Genomic DNA, 27,055 nt, shown 5'->3' with positions numbered 1-27,055 from the left:
GGCATAGGGAGAAACTGGATTCTCTACAGGAAGAACTGTTGTAGCAGTTGGTGATGGAACCCTCGTGAGATGGGGCCATACTGGACTTAATGGTTACAAATGGGGAGTGTTTCTGATGTTATAGAGGGTGATCATTTGGCATCCAGTGATCACCAGATAGCGTAGTTCAATATTAAGACACTCATGGAGAGGGTTTATTCAAAATTGATGGTTCAAGACTTTGAAGATTACCTGAAAGAATAGTTAACTGGATGGGAACATCTGGAAGAAGTAGGAAAGGAGTGGGCAAAACTGAAAGGAACTATTTTAAGGGCAACAAACCTTTTTGTTGGAAACAAATAAATGGAAAAGAAGGCCATTTTGGTCCTCAAAGTTAGTAACTTAAAAAGGTAAGAAAAACAAAAGATCGCAGAAAGAGGTAGACAGGCAACAATACCTAGAAAAGCTAAGAGAAGCTGGTAAAGTAGTCAGGAAAGCAAAGATGCAAATGGAAGAAAAAAAAAAAACCCCAGCCAACATGGCAAAATGAAGGGACAAGATATTTTTTAGATACATTAGTGATAGAAGTGCAAAACTGGCATTGTGAAGCTCAAAGGTGAAGGGGAGGAATATGTAGAAGCTGATAAGGGTAAAGCGGAATTACTTAAATACTTCTGTTCTGGAAGTAGGATAGCAGAAAAAAAACGCTAATAAGAATGGATGTGTGGTAGACCAGGGGAAACTCAATGAAATTACATGGAAATACTTTAAAAACAAATAGGAGGAAATATTTTTTCACTCAAAGAATAGTTAAGCTCTGGAACTTGTTGCCGAAGGATGTGGTAACAGCAATTAGCATATCTGGGTTTTAAAAAGATTTGGAGAAGTTCCTGGAGGAAAAGTCCATAGTCTGCTATTGAGACAGACATGGGGAAGCCACTGCTTGTCCTGGGATTTGTAGCATGGATCGTTACTACTAATTGGGTTTCTGCCAGGTACTTGTGACCTGGATTGGCCACTGTTGAAAGTAGGATACTGGGCTAGATGGACCATTGGACTGACCCAGTATGGCTGTTCTTATGATTTTTAGAAGACTGTACTCATGAGAAGCTGGGTAAGCCAAAGGTAGGCAAAATGATGGGCTTGGATGACATACGTCCAAGAGTACTAAAGGAACCCAGAGAAGTTATCTGACCCTTTTAATGCTTCTCTCGAGTCAGGAGTGGTACAGGAGGATTGAAAAATGGTAGCTGTGGTCCCTTCTCAACAAAAATGGAAGGAGAAGGTTGAGAACTACAGATTGGGTAGTCTAACCTCTGTGGTAAGTAAAATGATTTTTTAATTTATTTATTATATATGTTATTTGTGAGCTGCTTAGAATGTGAGAACACAGGATATAAATTCTGTAAATAAATATAGGTGGTGAAGTACTTTTGTGAATGAAAGGAGTGGGACTTGGGTGTGATCGTATGTGATGATCTTAAGGTGACCAATCAGATAGAAAAGGTACCGGTGAAAGCTAGAAGGATGCTTGGGTGCATAGGGAGAGGAACGTCCAGTTGGAAAAAGGAGGTGATGATGCCTCTGTATAAGACTCTGATGAGACCTCAATTAGAATATCGTGGACAATTTTGGAGACGCATCTTCAAAAAGATATAAACAGGATGGAGTCAGTCCAGAGGGCAGCTACTAAAATGGTCAGTGGTCTTCACCATAAAGCTTATGGGGACAAAGATTTCGATATGTATACTTTGGAAGAAAAGCAGAGATGGGAGATATGACAGAGATGTTCAAACACCTCCGTGGAATAAACACACAGGAGACGAGTCTCTTTCAACTGAAAGGAAGCTCTGGAATGAGGCGGCATAGGATGAAGGAGAAAGGGGATAGACTCAGAAGTAGCCTGAGGAAATACTTCTTCACAGAAAGGGATGGTGGATGTGTGGAATGACCTCCCGGTGGAGGTAGTAGAGATGAAGACTGTAATCTGAATTCAAGAAAGTGTGGGACAAACATGTAGGATCTCCAAGGGAGAGGAAGACATAGTAAATGATAGGGATGAGCAAACTCGATAAGCCCTAAGGCCTTTGATGTGTCATTTTCTAGGTTTCTATGACGTGCAAGATCATGCATACTGCGAGAAATAACCCCCACTATTGGTGCAGGAGTTACCACCTGGATATAGGATCCTAAAGTCAATGTAGACAATATGTTGAAAATCCCAACAAAGAATTGTTCATAAAGGAATGCAGAATAAAACAGAGAATATCATTATGCCTCTGTATGACCCTATGGTGGTGGTTCCCAAACCTGGTCCTAGAGGCACCCCAGCCAGTCAAGGTTTTAAGGATATCCACAATAAATATTCATGAGAAATATTTGTATGAACTGCCCCCGCTGCATGCAAACCTCTCTCATGAATATTTTTGGATAACCTAAAAACATGTCTGGGGTGCCTCTAGGAGTCTTGTGTGCAGTTCTGGTCTCAAAAAGGATACAGAGAAATTAGAAAAGGTTCAGAGATGGACGACAAAAATGATAAAAGGAACAGAAACTGCCTTAAAGTTATTTGAGCTCATGCTGGCAACTTTTTATTATACTCATTGATGAAAATGGCCAAGTAGGAATTAGTAACATAGCAAATGACAGCAGATAAAGATCTGAACGGTCCATCCAGTCTGCCCAATAAGGTAACTCTCATCCACTTTGACTAAGGGACTCTCTTAAATCTACTGCCAGTTACTTTCAAAGTATTTTTCAGTCGGGACATCATTACACTGTACAATCAAGGTTAACGATACAGATGAGTATATCAAAAGGTCTGCACAATATTCGGGAGGACATTTGCTTCTTGGGTTTCGCCTTTAGGATACTGACAACATTTGCAGGTACTGCAGAAGGTTGCCTGCAAAACTTATTTCAGGATGGTGACCTTAGGACGGGGCAATTTCATGTCTTATCCTACGATTACATTTATGTTTGAGATATTTCAGGGAATGGCCCCCACTGTATCTGTTGAATTTGGTGTCCAACCATCGATTTTGTTGTAGCATTTCACTACATATAAGTTTTGCTTTTGCAGTAAAGTTTAATTTAAAAAATATAAATAAAATTGGTGTCTGACTTTGGGCCTCTTTGATCAAGCCATGCTAGCAGTTCCCTCGTGGCAATGCCAATGGAGCCCCTTTCAAAGAGAATGGGTTTTATCAGAATTACCAGACCGGGAGCAGCTAGTGTGGCTTAACAAAAAGGGGCCTTTATCTGCTAAGACCAGTAGAACAGCAATTCAATTCAAGTTTAAGAGCTCCTTGGATAGGCCAATATCTTTGTGGGTAGTGAGAGAAGAGAACGATGTTCCCACTGAAATTAGGCCGATATCTTTGTGGGTAGTGAGAGAAGACAACGATGTTCCCACTGAAATTAGGCCGATATCTTTGTGGGTAGTGAGAGAAGACAACGATGTTCCCACTGAAATTAGGCCGATATCTTTGTGGGTAGTGAGAGAAGAGAACGATGTTCCCACTGAAATTAGGCAGGCAACAGACTGCATGAAGTTTACAAGGTTGGTAAAGGCTTGTTTCATAAATTCTTATTAAATAAAGCTTGCTAAATACACTTGTTACTATAATATGCTTGGCTCGATTATACTGCTTTTAGATTACTCTGAATGTTAACCGTAATTGAATGCAAAGTCTTCCAGTTTCTTACTATGGTGTAATCTGCCTAGAACTGGAAGGTTGAGAGCACACTAGAAATACTGAAATTAAATGACACTGAATTAAACAATTATTAGCCAGGGCCACATACCTGTGGGAATCCCCTCCTGTTACCCTGGGAATTAATTTCCAATTGGTATCTGCAGATATTTCCGGGTTGGCCAATATGAGCGACAGGATGCCGAGTTCGATGGACCACTTATGTGAGCAAAACCAGAACTTTTTGTGCTCTGCTTATCTGGCTTCTTGAAGCTTACAGGATCCTTAACCACACCCACCAGGTCCTACACTTGGGTTTACTTTTAGCTCTTTTTAATCTCCTGGCTCAGCGGTCCTCTCATCAACCCCTGCTAGCTGTACCTTCTCACTGTCACATTAGGAATTCCTGCTTTCCCTCACTGTGGCACTCACTTCTACTTTACACTAGAACAGAATCCTCTTTTCAGAATTTAAAAGTCTTCAAGACTCATCTTTTCATTCAGGCCTTTCTGCAGCTCTAGTCTAAACCTCCCTGTTTGAACCTGGTCCCTCTTCACTCACAGTAACATGTGATTTGTCTGCACTTTGTTTTTCTCTTATCCTTTTTTAATTGAAATTGAGAGGTGTGGTAGCCGTGTTAGTCCACTCTTAAAGGTTATCAATTGAAATTGTAAAGCTTTCCCCTCTTATTATGTTCCAATTTTAATTTTGTAAAACAGCTTCGATATTTTATTGATATGCAGTTTATCAAATAAAACTAAACTTGAAGGATGATGGGCTTGATGAACCACTGGTGTGATGAAGCACATCACCTCTTATGTTCTTATATAGAAGATGCTGGTCTCGATGGAATGTTCCTTATCACCCACCAGACCAGTCCAAAACACATGGGTTCTCCTGTCAGTCTGCAGTTGGAAGCAGAGAGCTGTGAGCTCTGCCCTATAAGAGGCACCATGCACTGCCAGCTTTCCAATATTCTCAGCATCTCTAGCAGAGGGTGAGGAGCATTCTATGCAGTCACAGACTGGTCTGGTGGAAGAGCTCCTGGGCTCAGCTAGAGAACTAGTCACACAGTTGAGTGGCCAGGGCAGAGGGATGTCTGGTGTCCTGGCAGTAGGTTCCTAGACTGGAGATATCGGAAGCAATTGCAGACACAAGAGAGAAGTGCCAAAAGAGCCGCCTTCCCCTTCCTAAACCCATCTCCCAGTTAGACTGAGCACAGCATATGGAAAGGCCACAGTGTGTGATCTTGCAACCTGCAGTGGCACTCCAAAAAGCCATTTTATGGGCTATCTACTACTACTAATCATTTCTATAGCGCTAGTAGATGTACACAGCGTTGTACACATTATATGCAGGTACTTTGTCTGTCCGTAGAGGGCTCACAATCTAAGTTTTTGTACCTGGGGCAATGGAGGGTTAAGTGACTTGCCCAAGGTCACAAGGAGCTGCACCTTGGCCTTGGATTTACATGCAAGAGTTGGGTTCCATGGCAGTGACTCTCAATCTAGTTCCCTAGACTTATACCAACACAAGACCCTTATTTTTATCACTTCTCTCCTGTTGGTCAGCTCAGCACAGTGCCAGTATGAAGTGCTGGCTCAAGTCCAAAACCCTACTAAAAGACCTGGAAGTTCCCAACTGGTTGAGATGCAAGTATGGTTGATTGTGGAACAAAACTATCTGGGCCAGATGGCCAGCAACCAAGGTGTCTTGGTCGATTAAAACTTGAAAACGTGAGCCATATGGAAAGCACTGAAAGGCTTTTAGAAGGTGGCTTGCAACAAAGCAGTCAGGATGTTTTGCAAGCAACACAGTAGAGGCATATTTCAACAAAGGTAGAACGAAAAGCCTAGCGATAGAAGAGAGGTCTCCATGTTGATATCCTGATTCGAGAACCACCTTCCGGTACTGTCAGCAGCACACACTGCAGGTTCCCAGAACGTTCATATGGATATCTTAAGGAAGCATGCTCTAGACCCAGGGGAATGGATGCTGTTGGAAGACTCCTTTGCCAAGGTACAGAGTTGCTGGGAGACCCCAAATGATGGGTCTAATGGAGCTGAATCAGCAGTGGGGTTGGATACCCTCTGGCAGAAGCAGCCTCAGTGAGGACTGTTGTATATCTTTCCCCCATGGCCTCTTCTGGGCTAGGTGCTACAGAAAGTGGCTGCAGCCGGAGATGGTCATTCTGGTGGCACCAGATTAGCCCACACGTCCAATGTTTGAGAATAAGATTTGATTACAGGCGAAGGACCTTTTCAGGTAGGAACCAGTACTTGTGACCGACCTATTTTGTCTTACAGCCTGCCCTTGAACCTTACTGCCTGACTATTCTGGGCAATCAGTATATTGCTACTTGATTACATATCTGGAAGGAGAGGAGGCGGCCTCAGATTTCTAGGTGCATGTACCTTTTGATCAAGGACTCAACTCTCTCCTCCCGTAGAAATGTTGGGAGGTAGGTAATGTCTGCGTTTGCTTTGTTACAGGAATACTGGAGACCCAATGTTGCATGGTGCTTCTCATAGGGCAGAGTTCACAACTTGCAGCTTTCTCTCTCCATCTGTTAAGATGACAGACAAAATCCATGTGTTCTGCACTGGTCTTGGATTCAAGGAAAGAAAATTAGCAGGTAAAACCAAATGTTTCCTTTATGTGACACATCAAAACATTTCTTATATGCAGGATGCTGGCCTCCACAGACCATTGGTCTGACTCAGCATGACAACTCATCTTCTTATATAACAAAGTGACGCCCAGCCTACAGAGACACCACAACTCATATCACCCAGGCAGTAGCTGGTCATAGTAACCGTCACTACTCCACCTCTAACACACTTGCAAGCAAATAAGCTAGGCCAAAAAATTATTTAGTTCATTCCTTGCATGAAGGAGAGCAAATTACCATCCATATTCCTATATTTCAATCTTGCTATGTTTGTATTTCTACTACTGAATAAACTATTGATAAGACTGTGAACAGCGACTGTATTTGTGCCACCAGGGCCCAAATGCCAGTGAACTTACTGAAAGACGGTGTTGGTATCCAAGTCGACACAGAGCACATCTTGTGGGGGGTCATGAAGATCAAAGTAACTGGAGTGAATGCCCACAATGAAAGGAACTGGGGCAGACAGTACATCGGCAAGCGTGAGCGGGCACAGGGGAATGTACGGGCATTGCCACTGCAAGGGGAAGATAACCTACAAAAGCAAACCACATGTGCAGATGAGTAACGCTGAGCAAATCTTTCAGCACACAATTTTCTGCTTTTCAACCCTTAAGGAGTGCAGTTTACAGGCTTAGAGTCTAGTCAGGGGTCTGCAATTCTGTCAATGGGCCTGACCAAAACCAGAGAGAGACAACAGTAGTAGCAAAACAGAGCAGCTGGAAGAGACCGAGGAGAAAAGGAAAGAAACGGGGGGGGGGGGGGGGGGGGGGGGGGGGGAAGGAGACAGTAGCAGAGAGAGAAAGAAACCTGGGAACGTATTAAATTCTTCCGAAAAATGAGCGAGAGGAATTTCAAAAAGCCCTCGGTCTGAAAATCACTTCCCCTCCTCTTTACACGTGTAACTATAAGTAAATGACTCAAGCAGGCAACAACCCACAAGTGCACTTTCTGTATGAATATTTCACAGTAAAGTTCACATATCAAAATGCAAATTCCACCCCACCCCTCTCTTTTGAGAACTGGTGCAAAATCCTGGACAATATTCAATCAGTGACAGTCAGCGTTTTTTAAACACTGACTGCAAAAAAGACTAAAAAGTATCCAAGGATATGACACCTTCACCATAGTTCTCAAAACTGCTCCTAATATTTGCAGAATTCCTACTGCTATGCTCGTTATATTTTCTTTTTCATTCTTATGTCACTTTCAAGCTCTCTGGCCTCATTCAAAGACGAGCAAAACTGATCCAGTGCTCATTTTTAGTACACAGTCACTTGACAGTAAGTTAGTAACTGATCCAGTTTCAGAACAGTTCTGTTCAGCTTGAAACCTCACCGACACCAGAGCTTCGCAGATACTCGTCAGGACATCCGGTCGCAGGGAATGGATCAGCAGCTTCCGCTCCATCAAAACTGCCAGCAGCAATGTCACTGTGTTCTCAGCACCCAGGTTCTGCAGCAGGGTGACAAAGCTGGCTCCACTGGAACAGAGAAGAGAGAGTCAGGAGCCTGGAGATGTCAGCGCCAGAGCGTGACTGCTAGAGAAGAGAGAGTCAGGAGCCTGCAGATGTCAGCGCCAGAGCGTGACTGCTAGAGAAGAGAGAGTCAAGAGCCTGCAGATGTCAGCGCCAGAGCGTGACTGCTAGAGAAGAGAGAGTCAAGAGCCTGCAGATGTCAGCGCCAGAGCGTGACTGCTAGAGAAGAGAGAGTCAGGAGCCTGCAGATGTCAGCGCCAGAGCGTGACTGCTAGAGAAGAGAGAGTCAGGAGCCTGCAGATGTCAGCGCCAGAGCGTGACTGCTAGAGAAGAGAGAGTCAGGAGCCTGCAGATGTCAGCGCCAGAGCGTGACTGCTAGAGAAGAGAGAGTCAGGAGCCTGCAGATGTCAGCGCCAGAGCGTGACTGCTAGAGAAGAGTCAGGAGCCTGCAGATGTCAGCGCCAGAGCGTGACTGCTAGAGAAGAGAGAGTCAGGAGCCTGCAGATGTCAGCGCCAGAGCGTGACTGCTAGAGAAGAGAGAGTCAGGAGCCTGCAGATGTCAGCGCCAGAGCGTGACTGCTAGAGAAGAGAGAGTCAGGAGCCTGCAGATGTCAGCGCCAGAGCGTGACTGCTAGAGAAGAGAGAGTCAGGAGCCTGCAGATGTCAGCGCCAGAGCGTGACTGCTAGAGAAGAGAGAGTCAAGAGCCTGCAGATGTCAGCGCCAGAGCGTGACTGCTAGAGAAGAGAGAGTCAAGAGCCTGGAGATGCCAGCACTGCAGCATGAGTACTACAGAACCAAGTGAGCCCAGAAAGATGAACTCAGAAGGGATGTGCCCGTCTCAGTCACTATTTCTTCATCAGCTGCTGGATTTCTCTTCATTTATGTGTTGCTCCCACCTCCCCCAAGTTCCTGAGGTACCCTTCCCTCATCCACACACGCTTCTACTCCCCCCTCACCCCCAGTTCCTGAGGTATCCTTCCCTCATCCACATACACTTCTTCTACTCCCCACTCACCCCCGTTTCCTGAGGTACCCTTCCATCATTCCACACACACTTCTACTACCCCCCCTCACCCCCAATTCCTGAGGTACCCTTCCCTCATCCACACACTTCTACTCCCCCCTCACCCCCAGTCCCTCATCCCACACACACTTCTACTCCCCCCCTCACCCCAAGTTCCTGAGGTATGCTTCCTACCTGAGAGGCAGTGGGGAGGAGACCGGCTGGCACAAGAGCAGATTATCATATGGCGACATCTGAAAGGCAAAGAGGGTAACAAAACTTAAAATTCAACACTTTGCAGGTGGAATGAGGCTAGCGGAGAGCAGGTCTAGGCAGCTACTCACCTGCACCAAGATTCGAGGTCTCTGCGGTGAAGGGAAGGGAACACTGTGCATGAAATGCGAGATGTGTCTGTAAGCAGAAGGGAAAGAAAAGGTCTAATTCTTATGTCTGTAAGCAGCCTGTTCATCTTTTGTCTGCCATAAACATGAACAAGGAGACTTGGTAGCAGCGTGTGTCTAATGAGTATGTCCCTTCTCTATTCCAGATCAGGGCCAGTGGTGACAATATTCACAACTCTTCCTGTTCCTCTGTTGTTCTGTGCTAGGCACTAGGACATGTCCCAACGAGAGGAAAAGAAAGTGGTTAGAGGTGTTTCAGTCTCTCTAATGCTGTGCGTTTCTCACTCCTTCCCCCTCATCCTTTTGTCTGTCCCTCCATTTCTCAATGCATCCCCTGCCCTCTCTGACACTCACTTTTCCACAGGCAGTACATGGGGTCCAGAGATTGAATAGCGATAGATGAAGGTCAGGAACTTCTGGAACACATCAAAAAACGGCCAGTGAGAAAGGACGCAGATGCTTTTCTTTGTGTGCACAGACTTGCTGGTGATGGGGTGTCTGTCCACCACACTGAGCAGCCCCAGACGTAGGCACTGTTTCTCAGTCAGTTGCTCCCGTGGGTACGATTCATAGAACTGGATAGCAGCTCCATACACCTGCAAAAAAAAAAACAACAGAGAGAAGCACATGCAGTACCCACACAAACACAGAGGGAGCATGGGGGAAAATGGAGAGGAACTGATCTGGGGGTCCACAATTCACCCACATTCCAAGGACGAGCGAAGGATCTCTACAAGCAGCTAGAGGAAGTGATGTCACTGGGGAAACATAGGTGCTCCGTCATGAGTCACAGCAAAAATCCTCCAGCATGGGCTAAACAGAGCAAAACACCCCGTTGAGTAGGCGGTAACAGAGGCAGAACCAGTTGACTTCACCTGAACTAACACAGGTGGATGGGAGAAATAAGGATGAGATTTCTTCAGTAAGGATCCAAACCCAGGGCAAAGTGCAAGAGATCAAGACGTATCTTGCAGATATGGCAGGGCACACTGACACCATGGAAGCTAGGCTTAATGGCTGTAAGAACTCCATTGCAGATACTAAAACAGGAGGATGCGAGACCTGATAAACTTTAAAATCGAGGACCTGGAAGAACACACCCACCGACACTGTTCAGCTTCGGTGGGTGCCGGAAAGTCCAGAGTATAAAGATATGCTGGGGATGGTCCGAATGATCTAATCGCTGGGCTCTTGAGGGAGAGGGACATAAAGAACCGTCCAAAGAGACACTGGTGTGTTTTCAGAGTCTGTGCAGAGCCAGAGAACTGGGAAGACTACACTGAAGGGAGAAAAAGATATTGAAGTGTTTCAAGATCTGGCCTACATTACTTTGTAGACAAGGTGGGCTTTCCAGGAGGCCATGAGGGCTATGGGCCAAGCTAAATGAAAGCAGACTTTTCCTTTTGGGCTTATGATAACTGCGAATGGTTGTGAATAAAAGTTCAGAATTGTGCAGGCAGGCCTGGGAACTGTTAAAGAAGGACGGCATATCCAGCCTGGAGGATTTTGAGCTTCACAGGGAGCAGGAGACAGGGCTGTCCCCTCTCATCCCCTTCTCTTTGGTGATTGAACAGAAAGCGATCGAGCAAGCACAGATTGGGGGACTGTGGGTCCTTGGTAAGGAACAAAGATCAGTCTCTTTGCAGATGACATTTTCCTCACTCTGTCTAGGCCACGGAAATTCCTAGGTGGGTAGTGCAGGAATTGAAAGCCTATGGAAAAATTACATCTTAAATTCTTCCCTTTAGTCACAACATATGAATCCAGAGCCTTGTGGGTTATGACCATCTACCAGCACGTGGAGATAGAGAGTACGAACTTCCACACAGGACATTATGCTCCTTGGTCTGTCAGGTATTTCTCATATAAAGCAGAAGGAATAATAAGGTAAACATCCCTCCCTTCTCATAGAAATGACGCACAAACTGTCAACTAGCAGAACTATGCACAGGCAACCACAGAAAGAAAATGGGTATAGCATGCAGAAAATGACAGTGTTACAAAAATACAAATTGGGACCCTTTGAAAACAGGTAGTGGCATTTCCAGCATTGGCAAAATACTCTTTAAAGTTAATGCTTACAGGCCTTGGTTGGTGGACTTATACAGTGCTGCGGATAAGCTGGGTGAGGGGGTGAGAGGGAGGGAGGGAAACAGTCTGTAGGGGGAAGGGTGGGAGTAGAGGGGCTGGGGTGGGGGGTGGGAATTGGGAATTGTTATTCCAATGTTAATTTGGCATGTTAACTCTGAAATGCAGGGTAGATGCATTGAACAATGTGCATCCATCAACTGCTTTATGTGTATCTTGAACATCTTAATAAAAAGTTTAAAAAAATACAAGTGGCTGAAGTCACTGATCACTAGGTTCTTACCTTGTCCCCCAAAGCTCCAGTAAGAACAAATGTCGAGAAGACAGGTAGCTGGTATTTGGTATTCAGAGGCCAACTCTCGATGGTGGCACCCATTGGTAAGCAAAACACCGGAACAGACTCTGGCAAGGGGAAGGCCTCCCTGTCCTGCACGGGATAGCGTCCGATCAGTCCTGCAGTTTCATCCCCAGAAAAACAAGAGACAGCAAAAGTCAGCAGAGCAGAAGGAAGCTACAATGACACATAATGTTCACATGGGAGAGCCACACAGAATTCAATATCTGTCTTACAAACGATGGAAGTCATTTCTCCTATATTAGTCTGGTTGGACAGATCTCCCCGAGCAGCATCAATCACTGTGTGACTCCTACATTCAAAATTTCCAGCAGAATGGAAAGTCTCCCTCCTTTCCTCGTCCCTGGACCCAAATCAAACACAACCTCCTCAGTCATGCGTTAAAATCAAGTTACACAGACCTGCTTCATAGACCAGTGAGTGAGCCTTGGACATGGACTTCTTATAGCAGAGAAACAGGGCTGGACCCCACTGCAAGGAAGAAAAGAAGATGAGCAGGTGCTGTGCCTCTCTTCCAGATCACATCAAACAGGCAGGCGGACAAACGGTGCTGGCCTGATTAGCAAATTCTACCCCATACTATTTACCATGGCTGTGTTGAGGTTTTTATCTACTCGGCAGAAGGTGTGGGGGCTGCTCTCCCCCTTGCTGGGTATAATGATGCAGATGTCTGTCACACCAGGAGTGTTCAGGCCCTGGGACCGTGGGGCCCGGCGATACATCAGGAATGTTCGATGGTGTCCAGGGCCACCTGAGTTCAGATTAGCAGAGTGGCTGTAGGGGGTGGTATCAATGATCTGGTATTCTAAATTTGGTTGATCTTTCCCTTCATAGAAAACCCTAGAAATTTAACACAAAACAACAGTCATCTAATTTCTATCCCACCTATAACATTCAAACAACACAGATATCAATAACCCTCAATTTCCCAGAATACGGACATAACCATTCTTCAAAGAAAAAAAAAATACCACAACCAAACACTCCCTAAAGTAAATGGTCATATCAAGCTTTAAGCGAGAATACATTAGAAAACAAGGAAGCCATCAGCTGTCTTTTGAACTGTGTGAAATCTGTAAACAATGTGAGATACCCAGTGATAGAAAAAAGCTGCTTCTTGAGCTTCAACATAGCACCACTTGTTCACAGATGGTATCTCTCTACATCCCCACCACTGCTTTACACCTGGTATCCGACTCCTCAGGCAGCTTCTCATGTATTAGCTTTTCAATGTATTATACCTAGCATTCTTCTCCCCATCCCAATATCATTTCCCACGTTCCCATTACAGAGTATCTCATTTCCCCATCTACCCCCTCCGGATACTCCCAGTATGTTTCCCACTTCCCCATCACCCTCTAATATCTCGCTCCCCACTTAACCCTGATACTTCATAATGGGCCGCTATATCACCCCCAAGTATCCAGTTATACATCTATCCTCAGTACCCTCATAACTCTACTCCCCCATAAACCCCTGCTTTTCCTACCCCAGTTCGATGATCGGAGGCTTGTCCCGTCCTCGCCTGTAGCATAGGTACTTTTGGGAGGTGCTCAGAATACCAGCACTGAGGTCTGCAACATGCCCCGTCGGAGTGTTTTCTATACATGTGAAGCCTTCGGGCACGTCCTCTCCCAGGGACCGGACGATGACTGCCACGTCAGTGATGGGCTCTGTAGGACGTGCTATGCACTGGTGACTCTCATCTTCTAAGAGCTTTGACTTGTCGGTCAATCCCGCCACTACAAAATACTCCACAAGCTGTGGTGGGTTCTCTTCAGTCATGGCTAAGCAGCTTCAAGCATCTGTCAATGCTGGAAAATGAAATTAAGATACAGATTTAAACCACTGACTCTCAAGGCTAGGGGCTTTCGTTCACTTAGGATGCGAAATGGATACATCCCGTCTACTACGCATGAAAGTAGAATATTTCTGACTATTCACATTCTGTATCATTTTGCAGTCTGCCCAGTTAATCCAGTTTAAAGTGCTAAGGCAATATCCCAGCTGGAACCAATTACTGGCTTTCTACCTGGGCTTTTTTGTCTTACGTACAGATCAATGACTGCTTCATTATTTTTTAACCCACCCGATTTTTCTCCTGCCCCTTTGAGCTTTTAGCTCCTCCCCACCTGCCACGGTGAGTAACTTCAAGCATAACTCACTAACTCTGGGCCAGCACAACCCACTGTATAAACTGTGCACTTGCACGGAATGGCACTGTGGAAAAAGTGAGCCACCAGGGCCCAGCTTTAGTCAGGCAGCGGGTGGTGAGCAACAGACAAGCTAAAGATGCATGCCAGAAAAGGGAAATGGTAACACAGGGCCTTTAAGCCCATTACTAGCTGCAGGTCCCACACATTTTCATCTTGTTATGAAGGGGTGAGGATGCATCAGACCTGCAGCACACAGATGGATTTAAAGGCTCCATGCTGCTTTTTCCATTTGAGGTGGTGGTGGTGGTGGTGGCAGCAGCAGCAGCAGCAGAGTGGCAATGGCAAGGTAGGAAGGGAGGAGGTAAGGACAGGAAGCAGCCAGACTATAATGGGAAGAAACAGTGATGAGAAGTTGGAGTTAGGGAGGAGAGAGGGTAAGAAAAAAAGAGACAGAAATGCTGGACCACAATATCATCCTTCTCGATCTATCCACCACTTTTGACACTGTTGATCACAGTTTACTCCTTGATACGTTGTCTTCACTTGGATTCCAGGGCTCTGTTCTTTCCTGGTTCTCATCCTACCTCGCACCTTTAGTGTACACTCTGGTGGATCCTCTTCCACTTCTATCCCATACCTATCGGTGTACCTCAAGGGTCTGTTCTCAGTCCTCTCCTGTTCTCCATCTACACTTCTTCCCTTGGCTCTCTGATCATTCCCATGGCTTTCAATACCATCTCTACGCTGGTGACCTCTCTACCCCCCGAAATCTCAACCAGCATCCAGACCAATGTATCAGCCTGCCTATCTGATATCGCTGCATGGATGTCTCAATGTCATCTGAAACTTAACATGGCCAAAACTGAGCTTCTCATCTTTCCCCCTAAACCTACCTCCCCTCTCCCCCCTTTCTCTATTTTGGTGGATGGCACTCTCATTCTGTCTCCTCAGCTCGTAACCTTGGGGTCATCTTCGACTCCTCTCTCTCTCCTTCTCTGCTCACATTTAGCAGATTGCCAAAACCTGTCGTTTTTTCTCTATAACATCAGCAAAATCCATCCCTGCCTCTCTGAGCACTCAACCAGAACCCTCATCCACACTCTTATCACCTCTCACCTAGATTATTCCAACCTGCTTCTCACCGGCCTCCCACTTAGCCATCTCTCTCCTCTTCAATCAGTCCAAAACTCTGCTGCACAACTCATTTTCCGCCAAAGTCTCTATGGTCACATTAGCTCTCTCCTCAAGTCACTTCTCTGGCTCCCTATCCGTTTTGGCATTCAATTCAAACTTCTCTTACTGACCTATAAGTGCATTCACTCTACTGCTCCCCAGTACCTCTCCACTCTTGTCTCTCCCTAAGCCCCCCCTCAGGTACTCCATTCTGTGGATAAATCTCTCTCATCTGTCCCCTTCTCCTCTACTGCTAATTCCAGACTCTGTTTCTTTTATCTCGCTGCACCTCACGCCTGGAATAGACTTCCCGAGCCTGTACATCTAGCCCCGTCTTTGGCCGTTTTTCAAGTCCAGGCTAAAAGCCCACCTCTTTAACACTGCTTTGACTCCTAACTACTACTCACTTGCCCTGTACCCTTTTATCCCAAATCTTTAATTACCTTACCTCTTAGTTGTTCTGTCTGTTTGCCTGTCCTATTTAGATTGTGAGCCCTTGAGCAGGGACTGTCTTTTCATGTATGGTGTACAGCGCTGCATATGCCTTGTAGCGGCTATAGAAATGATAAGTAATAGTAGAAAGGGAGAGGAGATGTAGAAATACTAGGCCATGAGAGAAAAGATAATGAGATGCTGGGCCACAGATAGGAAGGGGGAGAGGACAGGAAGCTGCTAACTACATGATGGAGAGGAGTAGGAAATAGAGGGGCAAAGAAAGAAAGGAGAATAAAAACAGAGGAACAGCTGCAAAGGTCAAAAATTTATATCAGGAATGGATGCTGTTCAAAAATGGCAAGGCAATAGAAGAACAGAAACCCTTTAGTCACACAAACAAAACAGTCACAAGAGAAAAGGCAGCAGATAATGTTCAAACTAACACTTTATTAAACATCCAGGACTTAACAGGAGTCGTGTTTCGACCTGCAAGGGCCTTCCTCAGGAGTCTTTGGTGGATGAATGCTGATATAAAGCTAAGCCCAATGTGATGCAGGTAATGTTTGAAATCTTACTGTTTTATTTCATTTAGCCTTGTACAGCACTTGAACTCCAGGACAGGACTTGGGAAATACTGCTTTAGATTGACAGCTTGGAACCACTATATAAATTGAGTCCTTTCAAACAGACATTAACCACCTTTACCTAAAATAGTTCTACAAGCCAAAGTGCTCGGTCAAGCTGCAGGACGAGGAAGGCTCAGCTTAGCTTTAGATCTTGGTGTTGAATCAGGAGCCGTTCAGGGCTGCCCATCTGCACAAAAACTGCTGACCACAGGCGAAGGCAATGATGCTAACAGTCCTGATAAGTGTCCATGGTGCTGTGACGTCAAGCTGCTCCCGGGACTGACCTAATGCTCGACAGTAGGGTACCTGTCCTTTGGTACAGGACTTCTGTGCCAGAACCATGGGACTTCATGGCAGTGCTTATTAGGTTTCCCTTTGATTGCCCAATTTTCATAGCAAGCAAGGTGCCTGGACAAAGTGTTTTGACCTGCTTTTTCTACAGGACAGTAGGGGGTAAGAGTGTGGTGGGTAGGGTTGGTTCAGGTCTACCAGCACAAGAGAAAGGGCAAGATTGTGTGTGTGTAGGGGGGGGGGTCTAAGGGGACAATGAATATGAGGATTTACGAAGTGATGTTTTGATTAGGGGTGGAGGTTTCACTTATTTCTATGGATAACGGTTATGTTGTTTTTGCACTGTTCTGTTTCATTAAAAAAAAAAAAAAAGAGAGAGAAAGAGCCCGTTCAGAGGTGGTCACAGCATAGGGTCTGGTAGGGGTAAGCTGTTTTCTCCCATGGGCAACTCCAAAAGAGAGAGATTCTTCAAGTTGAGCATCAAGTCCCCACCCTCCTTGCAGAGGAGAGAAGACGTGAAAGGGGGAGGGAGGAACTGATGTATATGGACAGCCCACCCCAGTAATCTGAAAGCCCTTCTCCAGCTGGCAGAGATTCTTGGAGGCTGTCCATCTTCCACTGTTGAATCCTATGACAAGTCCATCATTAAAGGAAGGATCTAAGGACACAATAATGGAGAGCCCTGTCTCCCTTGGGCAGTAAGCAAAGATGAGAATGAAAAGAAGACAAAAGGAACACCAAAATGAAATCAACACATAAAAGGAAAAGGGTGTATAGGAAACAACTACAGGAGAACAGAAGATTCATGCGTCCAGTTGGATGGGTAAAATAGTCTGGAGCAATATTGCGCAGACGCTGTGGTGAAATATGCTGATGCTCTGAAAGGTCTTCTAGGCTGCAGCAGACTCATCCTGTTTGTCCATGGAGAATAGCATAAAGCTTCCTGAATAGAGGTTCGAAGAAAAACGTCTATATTTTTGGGGGCTGTACAGAAGGAATCCATATTCTTTCCCCCGTACTCACTACCCCCAAAGTCTCCAGTGTGTTTTCTGTCCTCTGCCTCCCACGTTAGCCCTTTCTTCTATTTTAACCACTACGTGGAAGTTGCAAGTCCTTCCTTTCCCAATCTGTGGAATACATCTTACCTGGACTTCCAAGAAGGTATTTTAAATAATCACCACATCTTGTGCACGCTGGAAAGAATTCCTTTTGGGGGTTTTTTTTTCTGTATCATATTCTCCCTTTTCAGAGTTAAATGCCGTTGCAGTAGTTTCCCTGTCTTCACAGATTTTACTGTTATGATCGCTATAGTAAAGAAGCCCCACTTCCATCAGCCCCAGCAAAGATCAGATCTATAGTACATCACCCCCTCATCAGTGAAAGCGCCAGCAGTAGCTTATGGCAGTGTTTCCCCACGTCCAGTCCTGGAGTACCCGTTGCCAGTCAGGTTTTCGGGATAGCCACAATGAATATGCATGAACTGAATATTCAAAAGTCACAGTCAGTGTTTTAAATGCCAGCAAAGGCAGTTAAACAATCCACATATTTAGCAGCGCTACCTGCGGACCGGTGGCACTGAAAATACTACTACTTCTTATTTTTAAAGCGCTACTAGATGTACACAGCACTGTACACTTGAACATGACGAGACAGCCCCTGCTCGACAGAGCTTACAATCTAATTAGGACAGACAAACAAGAGCTAAGGTAATATTAAAGTGAGGATGATAAAATAAGGGTTAGGAGTTAAAGCAGCATCAAAAAGGTGGGCTTTTAGCTTAGATTTGAAGACGGCCAGAGATGGAGCTTGACGTAAAATACATGACATATTTAGCGACGACCGGCACTAGCTGTCTGGATTTAAGTTAGGACGGCCTCGTTGCTAGATGAAGCACTAACCAGGATGATGGATGCCACTGCTTGGCATAAATGCTTTTTAAACAGCAGACCACACGTTATATTTTCAATAACTGACACCCATCCCTAGACCCCCATCTGCCATCCGCCCTATACACACCTGCTTATCACTGGCAATTAATTGAGGTAACTGAGGGGTTGGAGGCAGAGTTCTTTGCCTTCCCAAACCTGGTCCCGGAGGCACCCCAGCCAGTCAGGTTTTCAGGATATCCACAATGAATATTCACGAGAGAGATCTGCGTACACTGCCTGCCCTGGATGCAAATCTATTCATGAATATTCATTGTGGATATCCTGAAAACCTGACTGGCTGTGGTGCCTCCGGGACCAGGTTTGGGAACCGCTGTTCTACTATTTGACCCTTATCTGCACTATTTATTTTGGCTGGTTGGGGGGGGGGGGTGGAGGAGGGGGTAGAGGTGTTAGCAACTTCTTCCTGCTCCTTTGGGTTTTCAGATCAGAACCAGCACTGGAATCCAACACCATAAACCTTCCTCTGCCCTGTGATTTTCCCCTAGTTTATATTCAGTCCCAATTCACCTAGCTTGGTCCTGAACTGGTAGGGGGTGGGGCACATCCGCGGACCCTGGCCAGTGGGTGTCGCTGCTGCATAATAACTACGTCACTCGGCCTAGGAGCTGATGTGATGTGGAAGATCCAAACTGGGAATGGAACTCAGGTTCACCACATTGCCATGCACAGCACTTGATATTAAGCCACAGGGATGACCCCCCCCCCCCCCCTTTCTGGTTTATTACACCTTTCATCCAGACTTCCTTGAATTAAAAACAAAGGGAGAAAGAAAATTCCATTTTTGCAGGAAAGAAAGAGCTGTGAATTTAAAAAGCTGTTCTGGACCACCTGAATGCAACAAAGAAGGGATTGGGGAGACCAGAACAGACGATATTGCAGTAATGTAGTTGGGGAAGGAGGACAGCAAATACAGTAAAGTCAAGAAAGGGACGTACGACACAGAATCACCTAAGAGCAAAGAAGCAGGTTATTTCTACCGCTGCCACGAGTGGGTGAAAAGTTAATCCTTGATCAGGGAAAATTGCTAAGTATTTAAAGAGCAGAACCAATTTTAGAGAGATCCATGAAGCAGTGTCCTCAGAAAGGGGATTGTGTACCACCAATCCACTCAGCTGCTGTTTTAGAGGGACTGAGAATCAGGTGGCAAAACTGCATCGAGGCCAGTTTGGAAGTGCTAAAAATCCAGGAAGGGAGTCGCTGTAGTGGACAAGCAAATTACCATGAGCAGAGCAGCAATTACACCATGATGCTGAACCAGCGCAATTTATATGGCACCTGTAAGAAATCCTCTTAAGGTGGGCGACTGCCCTATCCATCCATGCAGTGACACACAACAGCACTGGGGGGAGGGGGGCACAGTGTCCCCCAAGGTAAATGAAACTTGATTTAATAAAATCTATCTGAGCTATATTATAAACCTCCACTTACAAAGGCACATGGCTCTGTACACTTGGAAGCGTTGTGCTATCCACCACTCCATTCAGATTTTCATGTCAGGAAAATGGCTCCAGTCTTCTCCAGTTTGTTTCTCACTGGACTGTTCTGTGCTGATGAACTGGAGTCAGCTCGGCCGAGGAGTTATTAGCACAGAAGAGGAAACAGAGCAGCAGCAACGAGCAACATATTCTCTCTCGCTTCAGACCGGCCAGAGGGAGATACAGTACAATGACCTCTATTCAGCTGTGCATGAAAACACTGGAGTGAAGAAGTGCAGCAGCAGCTGGCAGATCTAGGTTTCATTCCTGAACCAGCCAAGCCAGGGTTCGGGTTTACGAGAGCTTCCCACTGCGCAAGGCAAATACCTAGCAATCAGACCCAGAGCAGCAGGACAGCATGGCCAGCAACAATCTGCGGAGCCTGGGCTCAGCCAGAGAAGGAAGAAGATTCAAAGTAGAGAGGTGAAAGGAGATTCACAGCACTGTACTTCAAAATCAAGGCAGCTCCGGCCAACATACAAAACCAAAATGAGCAGGAGAGCTGCCAAGTATCTGCTGTGAGGCGCAGCGGGGATGGAGACAATTTCCTTGAATTAGGGGGAAGATGTAAGACCAGACTCGAAACATGAGAATAGAATGAGCGAAAGCAGAAGCTGCCGAGAAAGGAAGGAGTCGTGGGTGAGATTTCACATCCTTCGTTTGCTGGGGAATCTCCCTTCATACAATATTGCAAGTTGCACAGTTAATGCCCTTCAGAACATACCCTGCTCCAACCCACCCACATTCGGCTGCAGCTCAAAGCCATCTGAACCCCCTGACGGTACTCAGTAAGAAGCCACCAAATCTATGGTCCCACCATCAGGAAGAGCCCTGTCCCAGTCCTGGCTGGGTCTCTGGTGGCCACGAAGTCCTCCACGGTACAGACTCTGTTCTGTACACATGCCGATATTCTCTCCCTCCCATCCCTGATCCACACAATGAAACAGCTGCGCTGGAAAAAAGTGTCCCTGGCACTTGTGCAAAGACTCACAAGGAGGTTGATGCAGGAGAAGGAACAAAGACCGGGTGTGTTAGAAAATCCCCCTCCCACAAATGAAAGAACCCCTCGATGATGAAGGCTCAGCACAAAAGCTTCTTTCTGTCTTGGGCACCAGGCAAGGCGCAGAGAACACATAAGGGAGCAGAGAGTTGGTAGCGAGCGGCCCCTCAATACTTTGCAGCTGTTGGTTTTGGTTTCAAGGGTTTACAGTTCCTGGAACTCTGGAAATAGACTGGATTTCCCAAAATAAAGCTGAATGAAAGAGCTGTGGAGGACGGGAAGCAGCCAGGACGACAAGGGAGCATAACATAACATAAGAGTAGCCAGATTGGATAGACCAATGGTCCATCTAGCCAAGACAGTGGCCAAGCCAGGTCACAAGTACCTGGCAGAAACCAAACAGTAGCAAAGTTCCATGCTACCAATCCCATGTAAGAGTCACTGCTTCTCAGACCAGCATTCACTACTCACTCACTCACAGACTAAAGGGAACGGATCTTAAACAAATGTGCTCAGCCCACGGCCTCTGCCATGTCCTGCCCCACAAAGATGATTTTAGGCAGCCAGCACAAGATGACGTGACTTCTTGAGTTGGCCCTGGACTGCCAGATGCAGCTCCAAGAGGAAGCTTCCTTTTCGGTGCAGGGACGATACCCTCCTTCAACGTACCCACAGACATGTGCTCCAGAGCAGCCCGTAACAGGCTGTACCTCATACCTTACAGGACTTCTTCTGTTGCTCCTCTCAGGCCACTGAGCAACCATGAAGCACATGTCTCCTTCCTCAGCAGCAACACGTCCCCTACCTCTAACGCAGGGACACCAGTTCAGGGAAGAGGAGGACTGGAGCCTCACACAGAGCTGGATACAGGCCTAACCCAAACTGCAGAGTAACCTCAGCACAGCCCCCGCCCTATCTTGACCTTCCTAGGGTGTTTTTTTCTTACATCAGGCTTTAACTTCTGTACTTTCACAAAAAGGAGGAAGTGATGAAGTTTCACTGCAGCTGCAGAGGAAGTGAAGTGAACCCTCCCAGAATCAGCTGCACCCGGCCCAAATTACCCCGATGCAAAAAACAGTAAGGTTGTCATATTTTTGGTTTGCAAATCTGGGACACCAGGGCAATGTTCCACCATACAAGTGAATTTTTTTTCAAATTAGATTGAATCTTAAAAGTACATCCTTTACGTTTCTTAACACAGAATAACTCAAACAGCAGCAGCCCAACCTATGAAAAGCCAGCACGGCACATATTATTTCAAGAACCAGAGCACCAATACATCTAGTGGACAAGAGAACAAGTCAAAATGGTTCACATTCCTCCACCAAACTTAGAATCCAGAGCCACTCAGCTCACTGACATTTGCAAAATACAACATAAGGGGCCATAAAGTAGAAACTAAACCTAACTAGAAACCCCAGTATGTCAGAGTAGCCAGTGCAACACTAGACAACAGAAAAGAAAAGCCTTCCTCTGCTCTCCCATAGAGGATAATCATACCACAAACCTCAGCAGTGTCACTAGGGGACACTCGAGGAAGTTACATGAAAATACTTTTAAAACAAATAGGAGGAAATAGTTTTTCACTCAATACTAAAACTCTGGAACTCTTTCGTAGAGGATGTGGTAACAGCGGTTAGCGTATCTGGGTTTAAAAAAAAGGTTTGGACAAATTCCTGGAGGAAAAGTCTGTAGTCTGCTATTGAGACAGAGATGGGAAGCAACTGCTTGCCCTGGGATTTGTAGTATGGAGTGTTGCCACGATTTGGGTTTCTGCCAGGTACTTGTGGCCTGGCTTGGCCACTGTTTGGAAAACAGGATACTGGGCTAGATGGACCATTGGTCTGACCCACTATGAGGCTCATTTTCAAAGCATCTTAGCCTCCCAAAGTTCCATAGAAACCTATGGAACTTAGCCTCCCAAACTGCTTTGAAAATATGCCTCTATGGCTACTCTTACGTCACTCACTGATTCATGTCTTAATTCAGCTCTTCATTGGTGTTGGTAGTGATTTTCTAATATCAACATTTTAAATATTGGATTCTTAACCTTTTAGGATTTATTTCAACTTTAATCCATTCTTAAGAGTTTTAATAGATGCTTAAATTGCAATACTCATCTCAAAGACGTATTTCAGATGGGGTTTTTTTTGTCCGACATAGACTATGTCTCACTTTCCAGCCATATCAAGGCATACAGCTGGCAAAGACAACAGAAATATGGAATAATATTAAAAAACCACACCCATGTCAATCTAACAACTTAGGTCTTAAAAAATACCTGCTTAGAAACGATGCCGTCATTAATCAACCCACTCATGTTCATGGTGTTCTCTCTCGTATATACTTCTCAAATAGATCACTGGATTGTGGGCAGTCACAGAGCCCAGGATCATAACAACGTCACCCATTCAATTTCTAGACTTAAACCCCATTGGGGAAACTGTATGTAACCTAATTATCCAGTTTTGTTCAGGTAATTCAATACTTTTTCTAAGTCACCAACTTTCCCACCCAACGTGCAGTTGATCTATCATGCGCCACCTGATATCCTGCTGTTTTTGTACCCATGTTGAACCAGGGGAGTCTGTAAAGATCTTGTGTGAATGCATGATCTACATTCATTAAGCCTAAGTTTCACAGGGAGGCTACTCCGGCCAATATAAAATAAATCACAAAGACAAGAGACAGCATAGATGACATTTCTACTATCACAAGTGGTCTTATTTTCATAACCCCTGATGGTATCCAACTTGGGCTAACTATAAGAATGAATTAAAGTTGAAATAATTTTGATATAAAATCCTACAAAGAAAAAGGATTAAGATATTTACAATTTTGATATTAGAAAATCACTACCATACACCGATGAAGAGCTGAATTAAGACTGAATCAGTGAGCAACACCACTGATGTGTGTGGTATACTTATTTATTTGTAACTTATTTATTTGTATCCCCATTTTCCCACCTATTTGCAAGCTCAATGTGGCTTACATTGTACTGTAGAGGCGTTCGCCATCTCTGGTAGGGACAGATATCATCTATAGGAGATCAGTTGTTTTGATATTTTGAGATAGCTTCCTAAAAGAATTAAGTGTCACTGGAAGGTATTTCCCAAAGCCAACATTTTCCATTTAAAAAGGTAAAATTAACATGCATTTCCTATCTTTGACTAGGCTTCCATTTTTGTTTCAGTCCGAGGCTGACCAACTTCCCCTGTCATCCCTCCCACTGCTGACCATCTTGACCCAGCATCCCTCTCCCTCCTCGGGCTGACCATCTTGATCCGGCATCCCTCCCCTCTGCTCGGGCTGACCATCTTGACCCAACGTCCCTCCCCCCTCCTCAGGCTGAACATCTTGACCCAATGTCCCTCCCTCCTCCTTAGGCTGACCATCTTGACACCGATGTCCCTCCCCCTCCTCAGGCTGACCATCTTGACCCGACTTCCTTCCCCCCTCCTCAGGCTGAACATCTTGACCCAATTCCCTCCCTCCTCCTTGGGCTGCCCATCTTGCCCCGGCATCCTTCCCCATCCTTGGGCTGATTATCTCCCCCCAGGGACCCTCCCCATCCTCATCCTCGAGTTGACCATTTTCCCTCAGCACCCGTTCTCCTCAGTACAATCAAGCAGGGACTTAACCTCATTCAATATATCCCAGCTGGCTATCCCCACAGTTCCCATTCATTCAACACACCCCATTCCCAAGCCACGGCCCCTTTCTCCAGAGTCTGCCACTAGCTGGACTCTTATATGACCTGTTACTATGCCTTGTTCTAGGGCTGCTTGGGCATAGCTTGTCTTCTGGGGGCCTATGTCCAATTCCAAACCAAGTTTTTTAGCACTCTATTCTGTGGCTGTGGCTTACCTCCTTGTGGCTCATCACCTTGTATTTGTTTTTCTATCGGACTAGGCAAATGCCTTTACAGTATACGTAGCCACATTGAGCTTGCAAATAGGTGGGAAAATGTGGGATACAAATGAAACAATAATAATAATATCTCATAGAATGCAACGGCAAATCACAGGAGACTCAGATGAAGCAGTTCAGTACAGCCCCACTAAATCTAAACTAGCCTTCTGATGTCAGGAACTGTGGCAGCGATGTACTAAATAGACAGAAGTCAAGAATAAATGAAGCCGATGCTGTATGGGGTAAGATTGCTAGAGGTGGGAAGGGGGGATGGAAGGACAGAGTACTGGAAATCACTTTGGGTGCTACAGGAAAGAGATGTATAAATGTGATGAAAGAAATACAAGCAATAATTGTTTTGCTTTTGTCTCAACAACATTTTAAGTGCCACGAGCAGGGATGACATGTAAAGTATCAAGCCAATAAAGAAACTGAATTTAGCCGATCATGGGAGAGGGGCCCATTTCCTAGCTGCTGACCTGGATCGTTTTTAGGATGGTAGGGAGAAGTCAAATTAAAAGTCACATTCAGTGACTATTACATGACATACTCACCTATGTTACTGGAATAATAGATACACTTAGCAATCACAGACCTATAGCTAAGGTTTCGGATGTTAGGCTGGGAGGTGTCTTATCAGCAGTCACATTCGTTAATTTTATTAGCACCTGTGTTACCTGGTTAATAAATTATTTATTGTTTATTTTTCCATATGTACGACATGATTCTAAGTTATCTGTTCACATTAAAATGTATTCATACAACCCACAAAACTGAGTAGTAAGTGACCATATAAGAACCTAAAAAAAAAAATACACACACACACTCCCTAATTTAACAGCTCTTCAGAGTGAGGTGGGGATTGCGTGACTTCTGTAGCAGTCTGCTGGCCAGTGCTGCTGCAGACTAAACAGATAGATAAGGAGAAATTTCCCTACCCACAGTGAAAAAGTAGCCACAAAGAAAACTTATCTTGGATTTTCTAATTAGGCTAGTGCCTATCACAACAAATATTATTACCAAGTGACAAAAGTTTACACCAGGAGAGCTGTTTCCACTGCCCCTAACTGAACAGGACAAATTAGCAGAGCCCCGTTGGCATTATTTTTATTTAAAAGCTTCTTATATCCTGCCTATCTACAAAATCTAGGCAGCTTACAATAATACATACGAACCTTCAGCTTGATGCCATCTTCGAGACACTTTCAGGTCCCTAATACTGTATGTCCTTTCTCAAGATGATGTGATTTAAATATCTAGGAAAAGAACAGGAACTTTTGAAATCAGACAGAAGCAGCAAAAACAGCGAAGATGACACAAAATGATGGAAGCCAGACAATGGTCAAAATGTGAGAAGTTTATTGAAACATCATCCAGTGACTGGCCATGAGCAGTGTTTGGGCCACAAAAGGGCAGCTTCAGGGGGGGGGGGGGGGGGCAACTTTAAAAGCTGTTTACCCACAGAAATGGGCTATTTGAAAACGTGCTGGTTCTTTGATTTGTCAGGATCTATCATATTGTTGTGGCTGCAGCCACTGCCCTAGGCGACCGCCTAATTGATGTGCTGGCCCTGCTCGCAGCACCCCAGGTGGGCAACGTGTGCACTCTCCTGAGAGCAGAACAAAGTCCAAAACACGCTTCCTGGCTACTTGTAAAAGCAAGAAGGGCTCCTCCTCCCTCTTCTCAGCCTCATGGACAGACCAGTGTCAGCTTTTGCAAAAAGCAGCAGACCACAAACAAAGCCCGAGGACCAGGACCGGGACCACCTCCCCCCCCACTCCCCCAGTGGGAATTTCACCAAAAAAAAAAAAAAACCCAACCCTGCACTTTGCACGAAGAGACACAAACGAATGGCACATAAGAAAGACCTATGTACCGGGAAGAACATCCAGCCTGCCTGCGATACTGTTCCGGGACTCTGCGGAATCCCCGTCTCCCAGCCTCCGGACGCGGGGCATCGCCAGCACAGCCCGGTCCCTACCGAACCCCGAAATACACAGGACTACAGGAAGAAAGAGATAGCGACACCAGCATGAGGCTTGCAACGCACCGAGAAACGCCATTGGAGCACCAGCAAGAGGCTTGGAACGCACCGTAGTTCACGGACGGAAGCCATTGGAGCACCAGCACGAGGCTTGCAACGCACCGAGAAAGGCCATTGGAGCGCCAGAATGAGCCTTGCATAGCACCGAGAAAGATGATTGGAGCATCAGCACGAGGCTTACAGTAGTTCACGGACGGAAGCCATTGGCGCACCAGAATGAGGCTTGCAAAGCACCGCGAAAGATCATTGGAGCATCAGCACGAGGCTTACAGTAGTTCACGGACGGAAGCCATTGGAGCACCAGAATGAGGCTTGCAAAGC

General features: G+C 45.6%; 1 protein-coding gene across 3 annotated transcripts in view; it reads right to left on the bottom strand.

Annotated features, from left to right (window-relative positions):
• The window catches only part of DENND4B (DENN domain containing 4B), a 62,353-nt gene extending 35,651 nt beyond the window's left edge, over positions 1-26,702 (bottom strand). The window contains exons 1-11 of one of the 3 annotated variants that reach the window (XM_030187083.1): positions 26,567-26,702; positions 25,866-25,946; positions 13,160-13,484; positions 12,258-12,510; positions 12,072-12,141; positions 11,599-11,768; positions 9,582-9,823; positions 9,171-9,237; positions 9,022-9,080; positions 7,684-7,828; positions 6,705-6,880 (exon numbers count right to left, since the gene is read on the bottom strand). In XM_030187083.1, coding sequence (XP_030042943.1) covers positions 6,705-6,880; positions 7,684-7,828; positions 9,022-9,080; positions 9,171-9,237; positions 9,582-9,823; positions 11,599-11,768; positions 12,072-12,141; positions 12,258-12,510; positions 13,160-13,455 — 1,478 coding nt within the window. In that variant the 5' untranslated portion in view covers positions 13,456-13,484; positions 25,866-25,946; positions 26,567-26,702. Of the gene's footprint in view, positions 1-6,704; positions 6,881-7,683; positions 7,829-9,021; positions 9,081-9,170; positions 9,238-9,581; positions 9,824-11,598; positions 11,769-12,071; positions 12,142-12,257; positions 12,511-13,159; positions 13,485-21,492; positions 21,645-25,865; positions 26,016-26,566 lie in introns of those variants that run through there. The other 2 variants (XM_030187081.1, XM_030187082.1) reach the window with 2 other exon arrangements.
• Positions 26,703-27,055: the final 353 nt, after the last annotated feature.

This window comes from Microcaecilia unicolor, chromosome 14 (genome assembly GCF_901765095.1).
Source record: "Microcaecilia unicolor chromosome 14, aMicUni1.1, whole genome shotgun sequence".
NCBI classification, from domain to species: domain Eukaryota; kingdom Metazoa; phylum Chordata; class Amphibia; order Gymnophiona; family Siphonopidae; genus Microcaecilia; species Microcaecilia unicolor.
The sequence above is the reverse complement of the archived record's forward strand: the minus strand, read 5'-3'. Positions and strand labels throughout refer to the sequence as shown.